Raw genomic sequence first — 18,573 nt, 5'->3', positions numbered from 1 at the left:
AATAGATTTATAATTTTAAGCACAAATTACTTCTAAAAATATAAGATTTTTCTTCACTTTTCAAAAAGTTATAATTTCAAAGTATTTAATGTAAATCAATCTAATGAAATAACAAATATATCAATGAATATTATTTATAAGGCAAAACATAATATTTTTGTTCTAAGCATTGGATGTGTACAATTTAATGACACATCTTACACAAAGAATATTATGGTTTTGCACTAATGAAGAACAAAGTGTAAATATGTGCTAACAATAAAAAATACATGATATTTAAGATGAAAGAAGATATTTGAAAAAGAAAAATCCATAAACTTTGTTGCACAAAATGGAAAATCAACATACAAAATAAATACTATTTAGTTACATATTGTTTCATCATCACCTTAATAATCTTAAAAAGATTAGAAACTCATAACTAGAATAGCAAATACAAACTAAAAGTTACAAACATAAATAGGACAATTTGGAGGATGAACCCCCAAAATTTTCTTCTAAAAGCTCATAGAAAAATGACCAAAAAGATGAAGAGAATTGAGAGGTATTGAAAGTGTAGAACTTGTGTTGTGTAACCTCCTCCCCAAAAAAATGAGCATCCCAAATGGTCTTGAAAATTCCCTATTTATAGCCAAAATGAAAGTATTAAAATAATCAATTTAAATTAATTAAATTAATAATAACATGGCAAATAGGGGTAAATTATAAGGTGTAATGATGATGTTATAGGGTAAAATGTGTAGAAAAGTTTGGGTAAAAAATAGTATTTTTGGACAAAAGGGACAATTTTTGGGCTCAAGAAAATAGGCAGCTGGCTTGGTGTGGGCTGGCAGGTGCTAGAGGCAGCTAGGCCGAATGAGGCCAGGCCCGTGGGAGCTGGGAACATGCTGGCTGGTGCAGGGGCATGTGGGCTGCTGGAGAAAGGTTTGGGTCTGGTGGTGCACGGGCTAGTGCTGAAGGAAGCAGTGGGTGCACAGAGGAGTTGCTGAGGTGCCAGGCGGGGATGGGAGCTTGGCTGGGCCGGGTGGGCCTGGCTTGTGGAGGCTGGCGTTGGGCCAGGTGGAGATTTGGGTTATCTTCTTAAAAAAAAATGCCATATTCTTTCTTTTGATTTCCTTAAAAAATATGCAAATTAATTTCTATAAAATAGTATAAATTAACTTTAAATAAAATATTTTCAAAATACAAATATATCTCATTAATTTAAAGAAAATATTAATTTAAACTTAATTTATTTTGATACTTAAGTTGAATAAATATGCATTTATTTTTACCACTAAGCACACAACAATAATTCAAATAATTTACTACAATATTTTACAACAAAAATAACTATAAAAACACACAAAAATATACAAAATCAAAATAAACCCAATAAAATCAAAATTACTTTAAAACTTAATAAATCAATTAAAAACTCAAGAATTAAACAACAATTAGCACATAAAAAGTGGTAAAATAAATCTATTTTGTAGAGTTATCAAACTCCTAGAATAAAAGAATTAGCAATAATGGCAACCTAACTCCAAACTTGTGAAAATCAAGAGAAAAAGTTCATGATTGTGATCAAGAGCACACACTGGACCTGACCCACTAATCATCATCTCATCTGGCACGAAGAAAAAAGAGGCTCGAGAGACCTTCCCAGCCCAGCCGCCCCTCCCCCCCTAGATGCCTACCTACTCGTGCTCGTAGCTCGATCGGAGGTCAAGAGTGTGGTCCGGCGGAAAAACAGAAGTCGTCCGTATCAAGTGATACATGAATTTCTCAGTAGTGCTTTGCCACTACCGTAGCTGGCGGAAATAGCTTAATGGTAGAGCATAGCCTTGCCAAGGCTGAGGTTGAGGGTTCAAGTCCCTCCTTCCGCTCAAGTCATTGACAAGTAAATGACTTCAACTCTACAACTTATTGGGAGTTCAATCCAAGTTGGTTAGTGTTGGTTGCTACTGAGTAAGGGTTAAGCCTAGGGCTTTTAATGAGGTTCGGTTGAGTGCAACAAACATCTATAAAGGTATCAACGAAACAATAAGAATTTTACCTATGTGAACTTAGAGGTGGTGCCGCCTCTCATGGGAGTTGGAGTTTCTCCCTAGAAAGTTCATGAAGGGATGGGCACATGACCATATGAGTGTTAAGCGAGAAAGTGGAGAAAAGAAAGTTCTAGTGGAGATGTGTGAGAGATTACCGATTTTATCATAAAGAATACTTGGCTCATGCTTTTAAGCTACTAATAATTTCGATAAGGTAAAGTTCAAGTTGAACGGCACGTGAATGTTATGATTGGTTAAATACAAATAATAAGTGTTGTTATATAAGCTAGGTATAAAACACTTAGTGAATTTCACATAGTGAAGATTTGAAATTTGAGTTTCAATGGTAGGCACTTAAAAATTGTGTTTTTGGATCCAAAGTGATACATGAGGTATCTAAGGATTCGCAAAATGTTTGGTAGCATTTGGAGAAATTTTAGGACCATTGGAGGGTTCACAAGTCAAAGGAGGAGGCGATGCGTCGTCTCTTAGGAGGCGTTACATCGCCTAGATGCAAAGGGACTCAAAAGTCACAGCAGGTGATGCATCGCCTGCTAGAAGGCGACACATTGTCTATAGGCAAGCGGCGGGTCGCCTAACATGTCCATACGAACACATGTTTTAAGCTCCAAATGACGAGTTCTTTAGCTTCAATCTTATTGGTTAGACCTAATGATGACACCTACACTATAAAAGGGTCGTCATAGAGTTTTGGAAGACTTGATCACTTTCTAAAATCTCTCTCTAACCTCTTTCTCTCTCTATCTTTCAAGAATTTCAAGTTTTCTCCAAGAAACTCATAAAGAAAGTGGTTGACTTTGTAAGTTTAAGGCATTTTGAATCTCAATTCTTTTTTTCTCTTAGAAAAAGCCTCAAGCATCAATGGTGGGCTAGGAAATAGAGAATTAGGACATCGATACAAATCGTGTATAAACCTATGGTTGTGTTTTTACAAGGAAGAAGAAAAAGTTCAAAGCGATGGATTCAACAAGGGTTTTGAAGCATCATCAAAGTTGAAGAAATGTGTTCTAATACTAGGATTTGCATCATCTTTCTCAATCTTTCTTTGGTCTCTATCAAACATAATTTGTATAGATTCTAGATATTGTAGTGGTGTAATCTCACTCTCCCCCAACATTACGTGCAACCTTTTAGACTACTTACTAATTTTTGCCACAAAAAAAGAATATTTAATGACTTAAGTGTAATATTTTAGACTACTTACTGTTTTTTGCTGCAAATTTTCATAATAAAAAATAGTTAAATCAAGCACTGTACTTATCCATTTTTCTCTAATTATTTTGCAGGTTCGTTTACAATATATTCTCAAGACAAATTAGATGATATGGATATTTTATTCTCCAAATAATATCAAAGATTGTTGATCATTTCTTCTTGCTACGCTTGAATTAACTATTTTGAGGATTATTTATATAATTTAGGATCTTTTTAGATTCTTTAAGTTTGATGTCCAATTTTCTAAAAACATCTCTAAAGAACATTTTGTCTATAAGACTTTTCATAATTTAGTTGTACATGATTTTTGGGTGGATAAAAGCTTATTTGGTTGGAAATTTTTTCTCTTTTTTTTCTTCCTTGGACCTTGATGTACTATATTATGATTTTTTTTTCCAATGAATTTATTCATTTCTAAAAAAAAAAGTAAAGATTTGATATATGTTTTTGCTGTTGTTTATGATAGCTTTTACTTTTACTTTTAGACAATAAAAGAAAACAAGTAAAAAAAAAAAATTTAGTTGATGTTGGGATAGTTTATCATAAAAAATAACAAAAAAAATTTTAAATCACAAAAATATGTTTTAATAGAATTAATTTTTTTTCTTTTATTAGAATAAGGATAAAATAGGAAATCTATAATTAAAAGTAGACAAAATAGGAAATTTTACAATTTCATTATTACTTAAAAACAAATTCTATTGATTTTTCAAAAGAGCTGGTGGAGACTTACATTTTCAGGAACAGCCTTCAATTACAAATATATATATAAATATATTTATATTTTTAAATTATCGAAACACTCCCAACTTAACTTTTAACTTCTGGAAGTGCTTTCAAAACCATGCCAAATAGGCCAAAAACTTCTTCTTCTATTTGTTCTTATGTTTGTTTTTTTATTTTTTATTTTTTAAGTTTAAAATTAACACTACAACAAATTTGATATACAATGACTCCCTACAATGTCTTACACCATTGGTGTAAGACATTAAAACTTATCAGGGGTTTTAAATGTCTAATGGTGTAAGACATTGAAAGTGTATATTAATGGCTACAATTGGAAGACATTGAAAATGGTGGAAGACATTGGAAATAGGGTGGGGTAGTGTTTATGGGTACATCCAACGTCTCCCAGTGGGAGACGTTGGATGTGCTCCCTTCATATATGACCAAATCTTTGTCTTCCTCACATATCACCAACCCGAGAGCATGCAAACCAGAGGAGAGAATTGTGGCTGCGTTTTTTTAGGGTTCTAAGGTATGTTTTTATTTTATTTTATTGATTTTTAGTTAATTATTTTGCAAATAAATCATAGGCTTTGCATTAGGATGAGTAATATACATGATTTTGTGTTAGTTTTACATTTTTATGCATTTTTTTATATACATTGTATATTTTTGTGGTTTTTCCATGGAAGTTTTTAGGGATTTATGATTTTTTAGTTTTTTTTTTAATTTAACCTATCACATTGTATAGATTTCATTAGAGTATATATGTTCATGATTTTTTAAAATTTTTATCATTTTTTATTTCGAAATTTAGATATATTTTTGTATATTTGAATTTTTTTTTTAAATTGTAACTATTTTGTTATATATATAGTTATGTTAAAATAAATTTATTAAATAATTTATAAAATATAAATATATGAAAATTTTTATGTTTTTGTTTATTATTAAGTTTTTAGGTTATGAAATTTTATATTGATTTTTTGTTGAGGTTATAATTAGTGGCACATTGAGATTTTTTTTATTTGTTTACCAATATCATTTACTATTATTAGATATTTAGTGATATTTGCTTAGTAATGTTTAACATATTAATTAATTTAATTTCATAGGTTGTGATTTTTGTGGTGAGATTTTAGAGAGTATTTTGCATCAAAATTCCAATATCAATCACACATTTGAGGTAATTAAGTTTCTAAAATTACAATAATACGTTATATATTGCTAGATATTTAGTGATGTTTTATTTATTATTTATTAATTTAATTTTATTGGTTTGTGGATTTAATAGCGAATTTGATTACTAAGTGAAGTAACTTTGCTAGCTTTTGGATTAAAGATTGCAAGAGGTACATATATATTCTCTTACTTCTACTTTTAATATTATTAAACAAATGTTAGAGAGTTTGAATATCTTAAATATTCATCCATAGTGAAGTAGGTTCTGAGATTAAAATTGTGTGCTGCGGTGATAACGGAAGGTTGAGAACTTGTGTGTATTAGTGAAGTAGGTTCTGAGAAATTTGACTGTGTGCTGCGGAGCTATAAGGAAGAAACTTATTGTATGTTGTTTGAATTGTTTGTTTTGCTATTCACATGCAGATGGTTAGGTCACTATTATAGGGGAAATGCTACCCGATTTTATCTAGGATAATAACCAATTAGTTTTATATAGACATTCTATAAGGAAGAAACTTATTGTATGTTCTTTGAATTGTTTGTTTTGATATTCACATGCAGATGGTTAGGTCACTATTATAGGGGAAATGCTGCCCGATTTTATCTAGGATAATAAAAGATTAGTTTTATATAGACATACAACTTTATCACGTGCTTATTTAGTGTTGTTTCTTTTCTTTTTCATAGACATAGGAGAATATATGGATAAACAGTGGATGTCAGTGAATAGGTTATCTGCGCAATATAGGAACGGGGTCGATTTGTTCTTAAGGTTTTGTTCGGAAAATGTGAAAGACCCAAATTTTACTTATTGTCCATGTCTTAAGTGTGGAAATGTTAAAAAGATGGATCTTAAAAAGATTAAAGAACACTTATATTTCAATGGGATCGACAAGAGTTACACAATTTGGTATTACAATGGGGAGATAGCTCCGATTGCTCCAACTCTGCCAAGTAGACCAAAAGGAGTGAGGAGGAATATAGTGGAGGAGAACTGGGATCCATTAGATGAAATGATTGACGATGCACATTATGGATCAGGAGTAGACCCAAATAAGTTTGAGACACTCCTTAATGATGCCGAGAAACCAATTTACCCTGGTTGTACAAGATTTACAAAATTATCTGCGCTTCTTAGGTTGTACAATCTAAAAGCTAAACATGACTGGAGTGATAAAAGCATTACTGAATTATTTGGTTTTTTGAAGGAGTTATTGCCTGAAGATAATGAAATTCCAATTTCATTTTATGAGGCAAAGAAGACGTTATGCTCATTAGTCATGCAGTACCAAAAAATTCATGCATGTCCTAATGATTGCATATTATATCGAAATAGTTTTGCAGACGCAAAATCGTTCCTACTTGTGGTGAGTCACGATGGCAAAAGAAAAGAAATGGTGACGATGTCAAGGAAGGAGTACCTGCCAAAGTTTTGTGGTACCTTCCGCCAATTCCTCGTTTCATCCGATTGTTTAGAAATGGCGAACATGCTAAAAGTTTGTCGTGGCATGCTAATGAAAGAATAAAGGATGGTAAATTAAGACATCCAGCTGACACCCTTGCTTGGAAGAGAGTTGATTTGAAGTGGCCTTCTTTTGGAAATGAATCTCGTAATATTCGTCTAGGTCTTTCGACTGACGGGTTTAATCCACATGCATCCCTTAGCAGTAAGTACAGTTGCTGGCCTGTTATGCTTCTTATTTACAATCTACCCCCATGGTTGTGTATGAAGAGAAAGTTTACGATTTTGACCTTGTTGATATCAGGACCTAAACAACCTGGTAATGATATTGACGTCTATCTAGCTCCTCTTATAGATGACTTGAAAACTTTGTGGGATGAAGGGGTTAAGGTTTATGATGCGTATAGGCAGGAAGAATTTAATCTTAGAGCGGTCTTATTGTGGACAATTAATGACTTTCCTGCTTATGGAAATTTATCTGGGTTTAGTGTGAAAGGATATAAAGCTTGCCCCGTTTGTCAAGAAAAAACATGTTCTGAATACTTGAAACACTCTCGGAAAATATGTTATATGGGACATAGTAAGTTCTTGCCTAATACGCATAAACTTCGGACTTGGAAGAAGGCATTCAATGGTAAACAAGAGTTTGAAGAGGCTCCTGAGCCATTGAATGGGATCCAAGTACTTGAGAAGATGTCTAAAATTGTGTTCAAGTTCGGGAAGCCCAAAGTTCGTACACCTACAAAGATGAAACGTAGTCGCAAGGCCAAGGTTGTGGAGGAGCCAAAAGGGTGTTATAAAAAGAAATCTGTTTTCTTCGAACTTGAATATTGGCATTTCTTACTTATACGTCATAATTTAGATGTTATGCACATAGAGAAAAATGTATGTGATAGTTTGATTGGCACTTTGTTGAATATTCCTGGGAAAACTAAGGATGGGATTAAGGCTAGACAAGACTTGGTTCCAATGGGTATAAGGGATGAATTAACTCCAAAACCCAGATAAGAGACGAACATATTTACCTCCTGCAGCTTACACTCTTACTAAAGAGGAAAGAATGGAAATTTGCAGATGTTTGTTTAATATAAAAGTTCCAGACGGATATTCCTCAAATATAAGGTCATTGGTAGACATGAAAAGTTGTATTCTGACTGGCATGAAATCTCATGATTGTCATATTCTAATGCAACATTTGCTACCAGTTTCCATTCGATCTGTGTTGCCTAGGAGAGTTCGAGATGTAATCACAAGGTTATGCTTGTTTTTCAAGTCACTGTGTTGTAAGGTGATTGATCCGCTAAAGTTACCTAAGTTAAGAGATGAAATTGTTGAGGTATTGTGTGAGTTGGAGAAATATTTCCCGCCGGCATTTTTTGATATAATGATCCATTTGACAGTTCACTTGGTTAGAGAACTAAGATATTGTGGTCCAGTTTATTTAAGATTGATGTATCCATTTGAGCGATATATGAAGATTCTTAAGGGGTATGTTAGGAATAGAAGTCGGCCGGAAGGATGCATCGTCGAATGCTATATTGCAGAAGAGGCAGTTGAATTTTGTTCTAAATACATGACTGGTGTAGAAAAAATTGGGTTAAATGATGTTGAAAATGTTGAGATTCAGAGTCATCGTGGTAGCGTTGTATGCACAGTAAGTCGAGATCTTCTAGATGAAGCGCATCGTCTTGTGTTGCAGAATATAAATGAAATTCAACCTTATATCGAGTGAGTTATATTCATATAATACATTAAGTTTAAGTTGTGTAATTTCATATATTCAATTGTTTAATAGCATATTTATAATTGAAGGGAACATTTTAATTGGATAAAGACCAAATTTCCATCCAAGTCAAGGAACTCAAAATGGTTACAAGATGAACATTATCGAACTTTTAGTAGTTGGATTGAACAAAAGGTAAATTGTGTTGATTATTGAAAGTTTTCATTAATTAGTACTTAATTACAAGATGACATTTTTGGTTGTTTTTGGTATGTTGATTTGATAGGTTGTGTCAGAATTACAAAACACATCAAATAATGTTTCAGACATTGTTAAGTGGATTTCTCGAGGACCTTCGGTTAATGTCATCAAGTTTTCATCATACATGATTAACGGTACTCTATTTAACACTAGGGAGCGCGATAACAACAGAAACACACAAAACAGTGGTGTTAGCCTTGTTGCTAAAACTGTGCAAGTCTCTAGTGCAAAAGATAAAATTCCAGTTCAATGTGATATGACTTTTTATGGAGTAGTTAATGAAATTTGGGAGTTAGATTATATCACAACTCGAGTACCTGTTTTCTTTTGTGATTGGGTGAAAAGTGACAGCGGCATAATATATGAAGATTTTGGTTTCACATTAGTTAATCTAAATCGAATTGGGCACAAATCTGATCGATTTATATTAGCTTCACAAGCGAAACAAGTATTTTATGTGAATGATCCTTCAGACAACCAATGGTCAATTGTTCTTCCAACGCAAACAAGAGAATGGAACATTAAAGATGGTGATTTACATGATATACCTCTCGAAGAAGAACTTGTCACATTCACCGCAATAGAAGATAATGACGAAGTTGATGATGATTGTATTTGTTTCCGTGAAAACGGTGAAGGATTATGGGTTGATGAAAATGGGTCTTGAGGTACCATTTAATAGGTTTCATATGTTTATGATATGTGAAATTCTTAGTTTCATCTTTTGGTTTCATCAATTTGTTTCATCTTTTGATTATGAGTGTCCAAAATTTTTATAATAATGATATTTATGTTTCACAGATGGAGGCTGATCCTTTTGGTGGTAGTTCTGATGAGGGGGAGCAACGCCCTCATTCTCAGTCAGTGGAACAAGAAAATAAATCTATGAGAGGACGTACATGGATGTCTAAAAAGACCAAAAAAAGGAGTGAAGGACATCTTACTCCTGTTGAATACAATGAGTATGGTCAACTAGTGGGTGAATCTAGAAGTAATGTTTCATCACAGCTTGGATCAGTTGTTCGAGCAACTGTGTCCATCAACATTAACAGTTGGAAAGATGTTAGTGTGGTGGATAAAAATAAAATATGGGACACAATGAAGGTATATTTTTATTAATTATATTTCATTTAATATTTTTAAAATATATATTGTTTTGATAATATGCTTCTTATTACTTTCAAACTTGCAGAAAACTTATGATTTGGACCCCAAACAAAAGCAACAGATGTTGAAGGATGCGGGAAAGTACTTCCGAAATTGGAAGACTAATCTTACAAGGGTACACGTTTACGACGCTTTGAAAAAATACCCAAATGAGTTCCTGCCAGCTTTGCCATTTGGATTTGAGAATGTCATAACTCCGGATGAATGGTTAACGTTTGTGAACTCAAGATTAACTCCCGAGTGGCAAAGAAAGAGAGAGGAGATGCAAAATTATCGAGCACTGAATAAATACAATCACAACCTCTCTAGAGGAGGCTATGTGCGTATTGAAGAGATGTTAATGGAACAAAGTGGGAAAAGTCTGACTGAACTTGATAGGGCAGACTTATGGAGCATGGGTCGTCGGAATGCAAAAGGAGAGCTCATTGGAGAGGCCTCTGAGATTCAAAAAAATATTGTAAGTGCTCATATTTAATAATGTTGATATATCAAATTATTAGCTTATATATATAACTTTCTGTGAATATTGTTTCACAGGATCATTACCGACAACTCCAAGCTGAGGGTAAATGGGCACCTGATGGCCCTGATGATGTGCTGACGAGGGCGTTGGGCACTCCTGAGCCTCGAGGATGTGTTAGGGCTGGAGGACACGGTGTGTCCCGCTCAGTATACTGGAATACTCCAACACCTACCTCAACGAAAAATAAATCAAAAGCCTCTTCTTCGAATGACGACATTAGAAAGGAATTTGAAGAAAGATTTCGAAACAAGAAGAAGAGCATCGTCAACAAGCACAACGCCTAGAAGAGCGCCTTCAGCAACAAGATGAGCTCTTGAGAAAATTATTGGCCCAACAGAGCGGGTCAGGATCTAACGTTGGAGTCCCACTAGCGCCATCATCATACTATGTGCCCGACCCACCAGTGCCACCAGCGCAAGCGTCCTACTATACTCTAGACCCAGTAGTGCCTTAAGCAGAACACCACATTGTTGCACTACAATCGCTTTTGCAAGAGGTAATTAAACTTTCTTGAATATTCTGAAACCAAATAAATTTCTTTACTGCTTCAACATGATTATTTGTATATAATATGTTTCTTACGCAGGGCCGAGCATGCCAATTAGCAATTGGTTCGGTTTCAAACATTGTTGCATCAGGTACACTCATTGAAAGAGAGGCAGGCAACAACTTCCAAGTTATGATTACGAGTGTTCTTAAGCCAACCTGTCCTCTCCTTTTTGCATATCCTGATTTGGACATGTACATAATTGCTCAGGCCATTGGGACGCCAATAGCGTGGCCTAAGGATTTTGTCATTATATCTGAAGATGTAACTCATGAGGTGATGCCATGTTTTTACATAATTATCTTTACAATTCTATATTTGTTTGCAATTTTTTTAATTGTTGATATAATTGTATACAGACTCCCTCTACAAGTAGGACCAAATCACAACGACCAAGAGCTCCATCAACACAACAACCTCGAGAAAGAAGACGACAACAAACTCCTCCAACACAATTGGCCCACACTCCATTGGAACGATTACAGAATATCGTATCTCATTGGGATGATGGCGAGTGTGTCAATATAGGCATAGAGTCTGAAGTTTTTGATCAGGATATGTCTCACTATTATATATTTAAGGATGACATACTTCAGTTTGCTCGAAAGGAGAAGATTGGACAAGCAGTACTCGTCAGTTACATGAGGTATATATCTCACAAATAAGTTTGTTCATTTAATTTTCTAATTTGATTTATTCATTCATATAACAATTTTTCATATTTTTGTATTAGGTTCATTTATAGATATGTGGTACAACAAGGTCGCCAAAATAAGTTTTTATTTGTCAATCCTAATATCGTCGCCACTCAAGGAAGTTCATTCGACGATCGTGTTCAGAATCTGTTCAGACGTTGCAATGACGTAAAATCAAAAGAACAAGTTATGCTTGTCCCTTGGAACCATGGGTAAGTTTAAAAAGTTGTCATTTTTCCGACCCATATCAATAATTTCTTTGTTTAACATTTGAGCTATAATTTTTTTGTTTTTCTTATACAGTGAACATTGGATGTTGCTTATTTTGGCACCATATGCATATCATGTTTATTGTTGTGATCCGGTGAATTCAGAGCTAAATAACCGTGAGGAGATTGTATCAGTGATCGTCAGCGCTTTCAATTTTTTTTTCTCTATGAATCTTCCTGATGTCGAGATCCCTGATACTCTACGCATTAAGCAACCTCAGGTAAGTAACTTTAGCATAAATTTTTGAACATTTATAATAATTAAGTAGAATAATATGTATGCATTTTTTAAAAGGTTTCAATTTAATAATAAATTACTCATATTTTTAAATAATTAGTGTCCACACCAACCGGACAATGTGGCATGTGGATACTACTTAATGAGGATGTTGAAGGATTTGATTGAACATGCGAGTCCCGGGCATTACTTGAGAACGGTATTATTAATTAAAATTTACAAATTATTTTTGAAACTATAAATGTAATCAAATAATTAATTAATATATTTTACTTTATATTTCTTGCAGCTAACAAGCACATCATATACAGAGGCACAAATTGATAAGTTGCGACAAGAATGGGCGACATATATGTTGCCGATAATCTAAAGTTACCGACCTCATTGATAGTTTTTTTTTTTAATTTTTTAACTCTTTCTTCATACACAATGTCATATTTGTTCATTTTGAATATTTCTAACAAATATTGTATTTCTTGTATATATCTAACAAATATATTTTTTTCTTTCAATTTAATTGATTATTAAATTAATTTAAATTTAGATTAAAATAATTTCAATTTAAATTAAAATAATTTCAATTTAAATTAATATTATTTCAATTTAAATTAATATTATTTCAATTTAATTAATTATTAAATCAAATTAAAATAATATTAATTATAAATTTATTTAATTTATTTTTTTTAAATGTGGGAGACTTTCAATGTCTCCCATTGGGAGATGTGGGAGACTTCCCACGTCTCCCAATGGGAGAGGTGGAAAGTCAAACGTTGACTTTCCACATCTCCCATTGGTGTTTGACTTTCCACCTCTCCCATTGGGAGACGTGGGAAGTGACTCACCTCTCCCAATGGGAGACGTGGGATGTCTCCTAGGGACTTCCCACGTCTCCCATTGGGAGAGGTGAGTCACTTCCCACGTCTCCCAATGGGAGACGTGGGAGATATACCTACAATGACCCTAGCAACAACGTCTCACTAAGTGGGAGACATTGTAGACTTCCAATGTCTCCCAATTAAAGTCATAAAATCTCTATTTTGTTGTAGTGTAATTTTCTCTTTAAATTTTAATGAGTTCGATATATGTGAGTTTGTCATCTATTATGCATACTAAATTTATTCATGTGTTTTTGTTTTAATGTATATTTGTATAATTAATTGATATTATTATGATTAACAATTGAAAGATTGTAAGAGCATTATGCTCGAGAAAAATGATTAACAATAACCCCACAAGGGTTGGGAGTACTAGTATAGGATCTCGCCATATTTTGTTGATTCAAAATTCTTATTTGTCGCATTTAGGCTATTAACGTGGACTAATCAGGATAAATTAATCTATCTTGAATTCATTTATGAAAATTTATAAATTACATTCAATAGGACCAAAATTATGACCTTGAATTGATTTCATACAAATTTATACTTTGTTGATGTTGATTTTGAGAAAATTTTTGCTGACTTAAGCATTAGAGTGTCTTCTTATAATTATTCCTAGAAGATTTATCTTATAATCAATACCTTTAAAAACTTAGTGATCCAATCCTTGTAGTTATTCCATCAATTCATTCTAAATACGTGATTTCATTCCATGTACAACCTTTAACTTAAATCTAAAATGAAGTCATTCCACAATATTTTGGATCACACACCTATCATAGTTGTTGGAATTTAACAAAAAGGTAGTAACAAGTGCATTGTTTTGATAATGCTCCATATTAAGATTTTAATCATAAAATTTATTGAAACACATTTTTATAATTAAAAAACATTTTAATCTAATATTCTTTATATCTTCACTCAAGAAAAAAAAGAAAAAAGAAAAAAAGAGACAAGAGAGTAAAAGAGATCTGTGCTTTGACTGTGGGTGTTGCTGACACATGTGATGCGTATTCAGCGACCTTTAGGTCTAATAAGTTTTGCAAATCTATGATAATGCTCGGAAGATGACGACGATGTTTACGGTGGTGGTGATTTTGTAATGGGTTGCTATAAAGTTCAAGATCAACGATGGGGTAAAAGCTCTTGCTCTTCCTTATATCTTCTATTTTGGTCACTTCACCGACCATAATTGACGTAATGTTGCTGGCCTCAAGAATTTGTTTTTTGGTGTCTTGTTTGCTTTTTAAGTTTTATGTTAATGTTAGCATATTTTTGTATGGTAATAATAACAACCTTAATTTTTTAAGGTATGTTTTGCCTTCTGTTATTGTTTGTGATAACTTGTCAAAACTCTTCTATAAAATGAAAAAGAAAAAGGAAAAAAAATCATTTACATTAGATGAAGGTTTCAATGCTAGGACAGCATCATTTTTAAGTTTTTGGGTCTAGTTATATTATTTTTGAGGAGTTTTTGAATTCTTTAATGACGTGATTGCTTATATTAATTATCTATTTGAGAAGATTTGTGTTTGTTTTGACTATGTCCGATAAACTAGTTGCTAAAACCTCTGTTTATTTATTAAATATATATATTTATAAAATATAGAAAAATAGAGAAACAGTTATGCATAATTTTAGAAAAAGTTATATTCTAATTATTTTTTTGTTTTTTTTTTAAATGGAGTGTGTTGATAAAATTTGGAATGGTAATATCAAACACTACCTTACGCGCCAATGATTCGATTGTACGTGTCAGAATAAAAAAAACAGAAAATTAAAAAATCAGCACAACAAATTACGTGTCTAAATGTATGCACTGGGTCTACCATATTTATATTAAGCTCTGATATCAATCTATATACTATATAGTATACAAAATAATACCCTTATAAAACAAATTAGAAGTACTCTTTTTCAGAATTACAATATTGGCATGTGACACCATATAATATGGCATGTTGGGGCACACCAAATAATAGACACACTTACAGGTCCAACCCAACCAAAAGCACTGTGGCATACTTATTATTACCCCCACGCAATACTCAAAAGCCTCATTTATTCACGTTGCCTGAGTTGGACGACAGAGATGTCCATGATTCATGTGCAAAAGTTAAGCTCAGATGGGCCTTCTCTGCTCTCTCACACCATCATTAAAGCCACAACTGCTGGAACGAACAGTGAACAAAATATATATACATAGCATATATATTATATGGCTTTCCTTTTCCCTCACTTTCCTACGCTAAAAGAGCTTTCACTAGTTGGAGAAATGCTCCTTCATCCTAATCCTTTTCATGTTTTTTTTTTTCTGTCATTCCAAACACACCTTTAGGCATTTTTTCCTCATCACAGGGTATCCTATCCATCCCCATCTGTTAATTCCATTAAGAAATTGTGGATTTCTCCATCCACAATTCATACATGTTTGATCGGTTTTATTGGTTTTATTTGCAAAGTGGGAGAACAACTCTCTATATGTACTCTTTACAGGGGAAAAATATATAATTTTTCTAAACAAAGTACTCTAATATAATATTTGGGGCACGAGTTCTCTATACCAATTAAATAGTATATCTTCCACTGTAAATTTACACGCATTTGGTTCACGGGTTATTGTTTTTTGAATCCAGAGGCACAACTAACAAAAGATAATAGTGACAGAATGATAAGAAAAGTAAAGTTGCCCCCCAATGATCAAAACCTATCAAATTTTCCCTGAAAAGTATAATATTTACTCAACTTATTCAATTGCTTGGGATTTGATCATAATACCAATATTGCAAAACAACTTATTTTACAAGTTCACATGTCATGTAAATTAATAATATCATACGAACTATAAAAAAACAAAGAAGCTTAAAATATTCACTTGCTAAGCCAAAGATTTAAGAAAAAGGAAAGAAGTTAATACTGTTCTACGTACCATTTTCCCCTGATAGAGTCCATATAGAAGCACGGACCGAAATTGTCTGTATATCCAACTCAAACAAACAGATATACAAATAGATACGAAGTTGAATTTCACTCTAAATTTTAATACAAAGTCCAAGTTTATTAGTACTAAAATTACAGATTTTCCGTTAAAATAAAACAACAAGATCTCCAACAAATAAACCAATAATACCCCCTATAATAATAATAATATTAAGAAAGAAAGATTAAACAATTAAAAGAAAAGAAAAGAAATGGCCTAATGAGCCATGGCCACCGGAGGAGTAGCATAGCTAATACTTCTCTGATTAGGCAAAGCAAGCATAGCCGTATGATCCAAGAAATCTTTCAAAGCAACCACAGATTGTAAGATCGTACGGAGGTCATCAGCGCAAGAGAAGCCCGGGCTACCGGCTCTGCGAACGGCGTAAACATAAAAAGTAATACAACCTTTTCTGAACTTGAACCGGGCCATCTCGCTTCCGGTCAAACCCCTAATGAGTCTCTTGTTAACTTCCCCGAGGGGTATCTCCGGTGGCCATAGTCGGTCCACGGTGGCCTTCATCGTCTCCGACTCGAAAACGAAGAGAAGGACCTTGGACTTCTTGGTGCCCAGGCCCAAAGTGAGGGTGTGCCAAGCGTGATGGGCCAAGATCGTGAAGTTGGTCGGTAAAAAGCCCACCGTCGAAGGGAAAGGAACCTTGCTACTCTTATTGCTACTGGTAGTACTATTTGGAGGGCAAGAAAGTAGCTGGAGAAGCTCAAGAGGCCTCGCTCGCCGGATTGTGAAAGATTTAACGATGAACTGGCCACCGAATCGGACACCCTTTACGTCGGAGTAGGGCTTGAATGAGAAATCTGAGCTATATTTTGTCGTTTGATCATTTGGGTGTTGGTGTTTTTGCTTCTTATTACTACTGCTGTTCTTCTTCTTCTTCTTCTCTTTTTCTTCCATGGTGTTTTTTTTTTCTTTTGTTGGAAGTTGAGTAGGTTTGGTTTGGTTTATGGTAGTCTGGTAGTTATGGCGGTGGATTTTGTCTGGGCGTAACAAAACAAGGAGTGATCTTTGAGATTTTGATGGTCATGATGTTATTAATATGACCAAGTATATATATATATTTTATATATATTACTTACTATATTTTGGAATAATAATAATAATTTGTAATGTTATTGTAGTATATATAGTAGTACGTACTTAATTAACTAGTATAGTCAAAAAGAGTGGTGTGACCACTCAATATTATATTACATTCATAAATACGTATTTAATTAGCTTTTATTCTTCTGAAAATAATTATTTCAAAAACCTTATCATTAATTCTTATCACTTCTTTATGTTAGTTAAGTTGGAAGTAGGACACTCTCTTTATTCGGTTATTCTTATGCTTGATTTTTTTTTAAGAAAAAGAATGAAAAATCTATGAATTACTTATCTAAAAAAATGAAATAGTTGGATAAAAGTTTTTTTTTTTTCTCCTGGAAATATGTATATGAAATTATTGTTATTATTATTAGAGTTTGTTATGACGTGAGACAAAGTTGTGTCTAAAGAGATAACTACAATACATTGTTGTTTTAATCTCAAATATTCATTATAAATATATTGAGTCCAGAAGCAAAAATAAAATAAATGCCACTTAAACATAAAAAAAAATTAAAATAATGAAGAGTTGAAATAGCGTATATTATATTGTATGATTTGGATGCATTTAATTAAGTGAACATTCTCATTAATAATATCACTCGATGTCTCATTATGGCAAAGTTTAGTAGATCAAGATCTCTCCTCTTGTATATAGAAATAATCTTCCTCTAAGTTGTACGGATTAATTTTCAAAACCCAGTTGCCAGAAAAATCCATTAAACACACAAAAATTTGATGTGGCGTGCAATAAGATGATTTTGGGTTTATAAATGATAATTATTTCAACCCAAATTTGGGTGATAAGCTCTTTAACAGAGGAATAAGGACCACTAAATAGTGAACCTATAAAAGGGAAATTGCTCTTACCAATAAGTTGATCTGGTTCCTCTAATCATACATAACACAAGTGCACCCATTTGCCCTTTAATTCATAAACCTGCCCTGACCTTGCTAATTATAATAATTAGAAGCATAGACGATTAGCTAATTACTATTTAGTTTCAGCAAATGAGTATATGTGCAACTTATAAGGCTAGCTCAACTACATGTTCCCGTGGGGACATGACATTTCACTGACCAATGACCACTTCGTACAAAGATTCGAGAGTTGTAACTATTTCCTTACAAACTTTTTCCAAAGAAAAAATGAATAATAATACTAAAACCATTAAAAGATTGGTAAAGAGAAGTTGTTTAATGTTCACTAGTTTATTATTATTATTATTGAAAAAGAATGCTAGGCTTTTGTTGTAAGCGGCCCCAATAATGATATAATATAGCTTTGGTATATGAAGTTGTTCAAAAAGAAAAGAAAAGAAAAGAAGTGGTTGCATTTGATAGATAGAGAGATAAGGGAGGCTTACCTCATTCGACAACCCAAAAAGTCTTACTCTTCCTCTTAATTAAAGTTGTTTCCTTCCAAAGGCACCGTTGGCTTTAATCATTCAAATGGAAAGATATATTCCAAAGGTTTTGAGGCCACACCAACTAGATAGCATTTATATTAACCCTTCTCACCAAAGACCACCGTTGCCCTAACTAGCAATTT

The 18,573-nt window shown here is 33.1% G+C and overlaps 1 protein-coding gene and 1 non-coding gene across 2 annotated transcripts; one reads left to right on the top strand and one right to left on the bottom strand.

Annotated features, from left to right (window-relative positions):
• Positions 1 to 1,796: 1,796 nt before the first annotated feature.
• Positions 1,797 to 1,868, top strand: TRNAG-GCC (transfer RNA glycine (anticodon GCC)). Its single transcript has one exon. It is a non-coding gene; the product is annotated as a tRNA-Gly (tRNA).
• Positions 1,869 to 15,785: 13,917 nt separating this feature from the next.
• Positions 15,786 to 16,974, bottom strand: LOC133798419 (uncharacterized). The gene has a single exon (XM_062236691.1). It carries the CDS (start codon positions 16,830 to 16,832, stop codon positions 16,137 to 16,139), a length of 696 nt encoding a protein of 231 aa, XP_062092675.1. The 5' UTR covers positions 16,833 to 16,974; the 3' UTR covers positions 15,786 to 16,136.
• Positions 16,975 to 18,573: the final 1,599 nt, after the last annotated feature.

The sequence above is a fragment of the Humulus lupulus genome, chromosome 8 (assembly GCF_963169125.1).
Source record: "Humulus lupulus chromosome 8, drHumLupu1.1, whole genome shotgun sequence".
Classification (NCBI taxonomy): Eukaryota; Viridiplantae; Streptophyta; class Magnoliopsida; order Rosales; family Cannabaceae; genus Humulus; species Humulus lupulus.
This window is presented reverse-complemented; position numbering and strand designations above follow the sequence as displayed.

Excerpts from the sequence above, each read along its gene's own strand:
- LOC133798419 (XM_062236691.1), bottom strand. The coding sequence starts at position 16,832 with ATGGAAGAAAAAGAGAAGAAGAAGAAGAAGAACAGCAGTAGTAATAAG.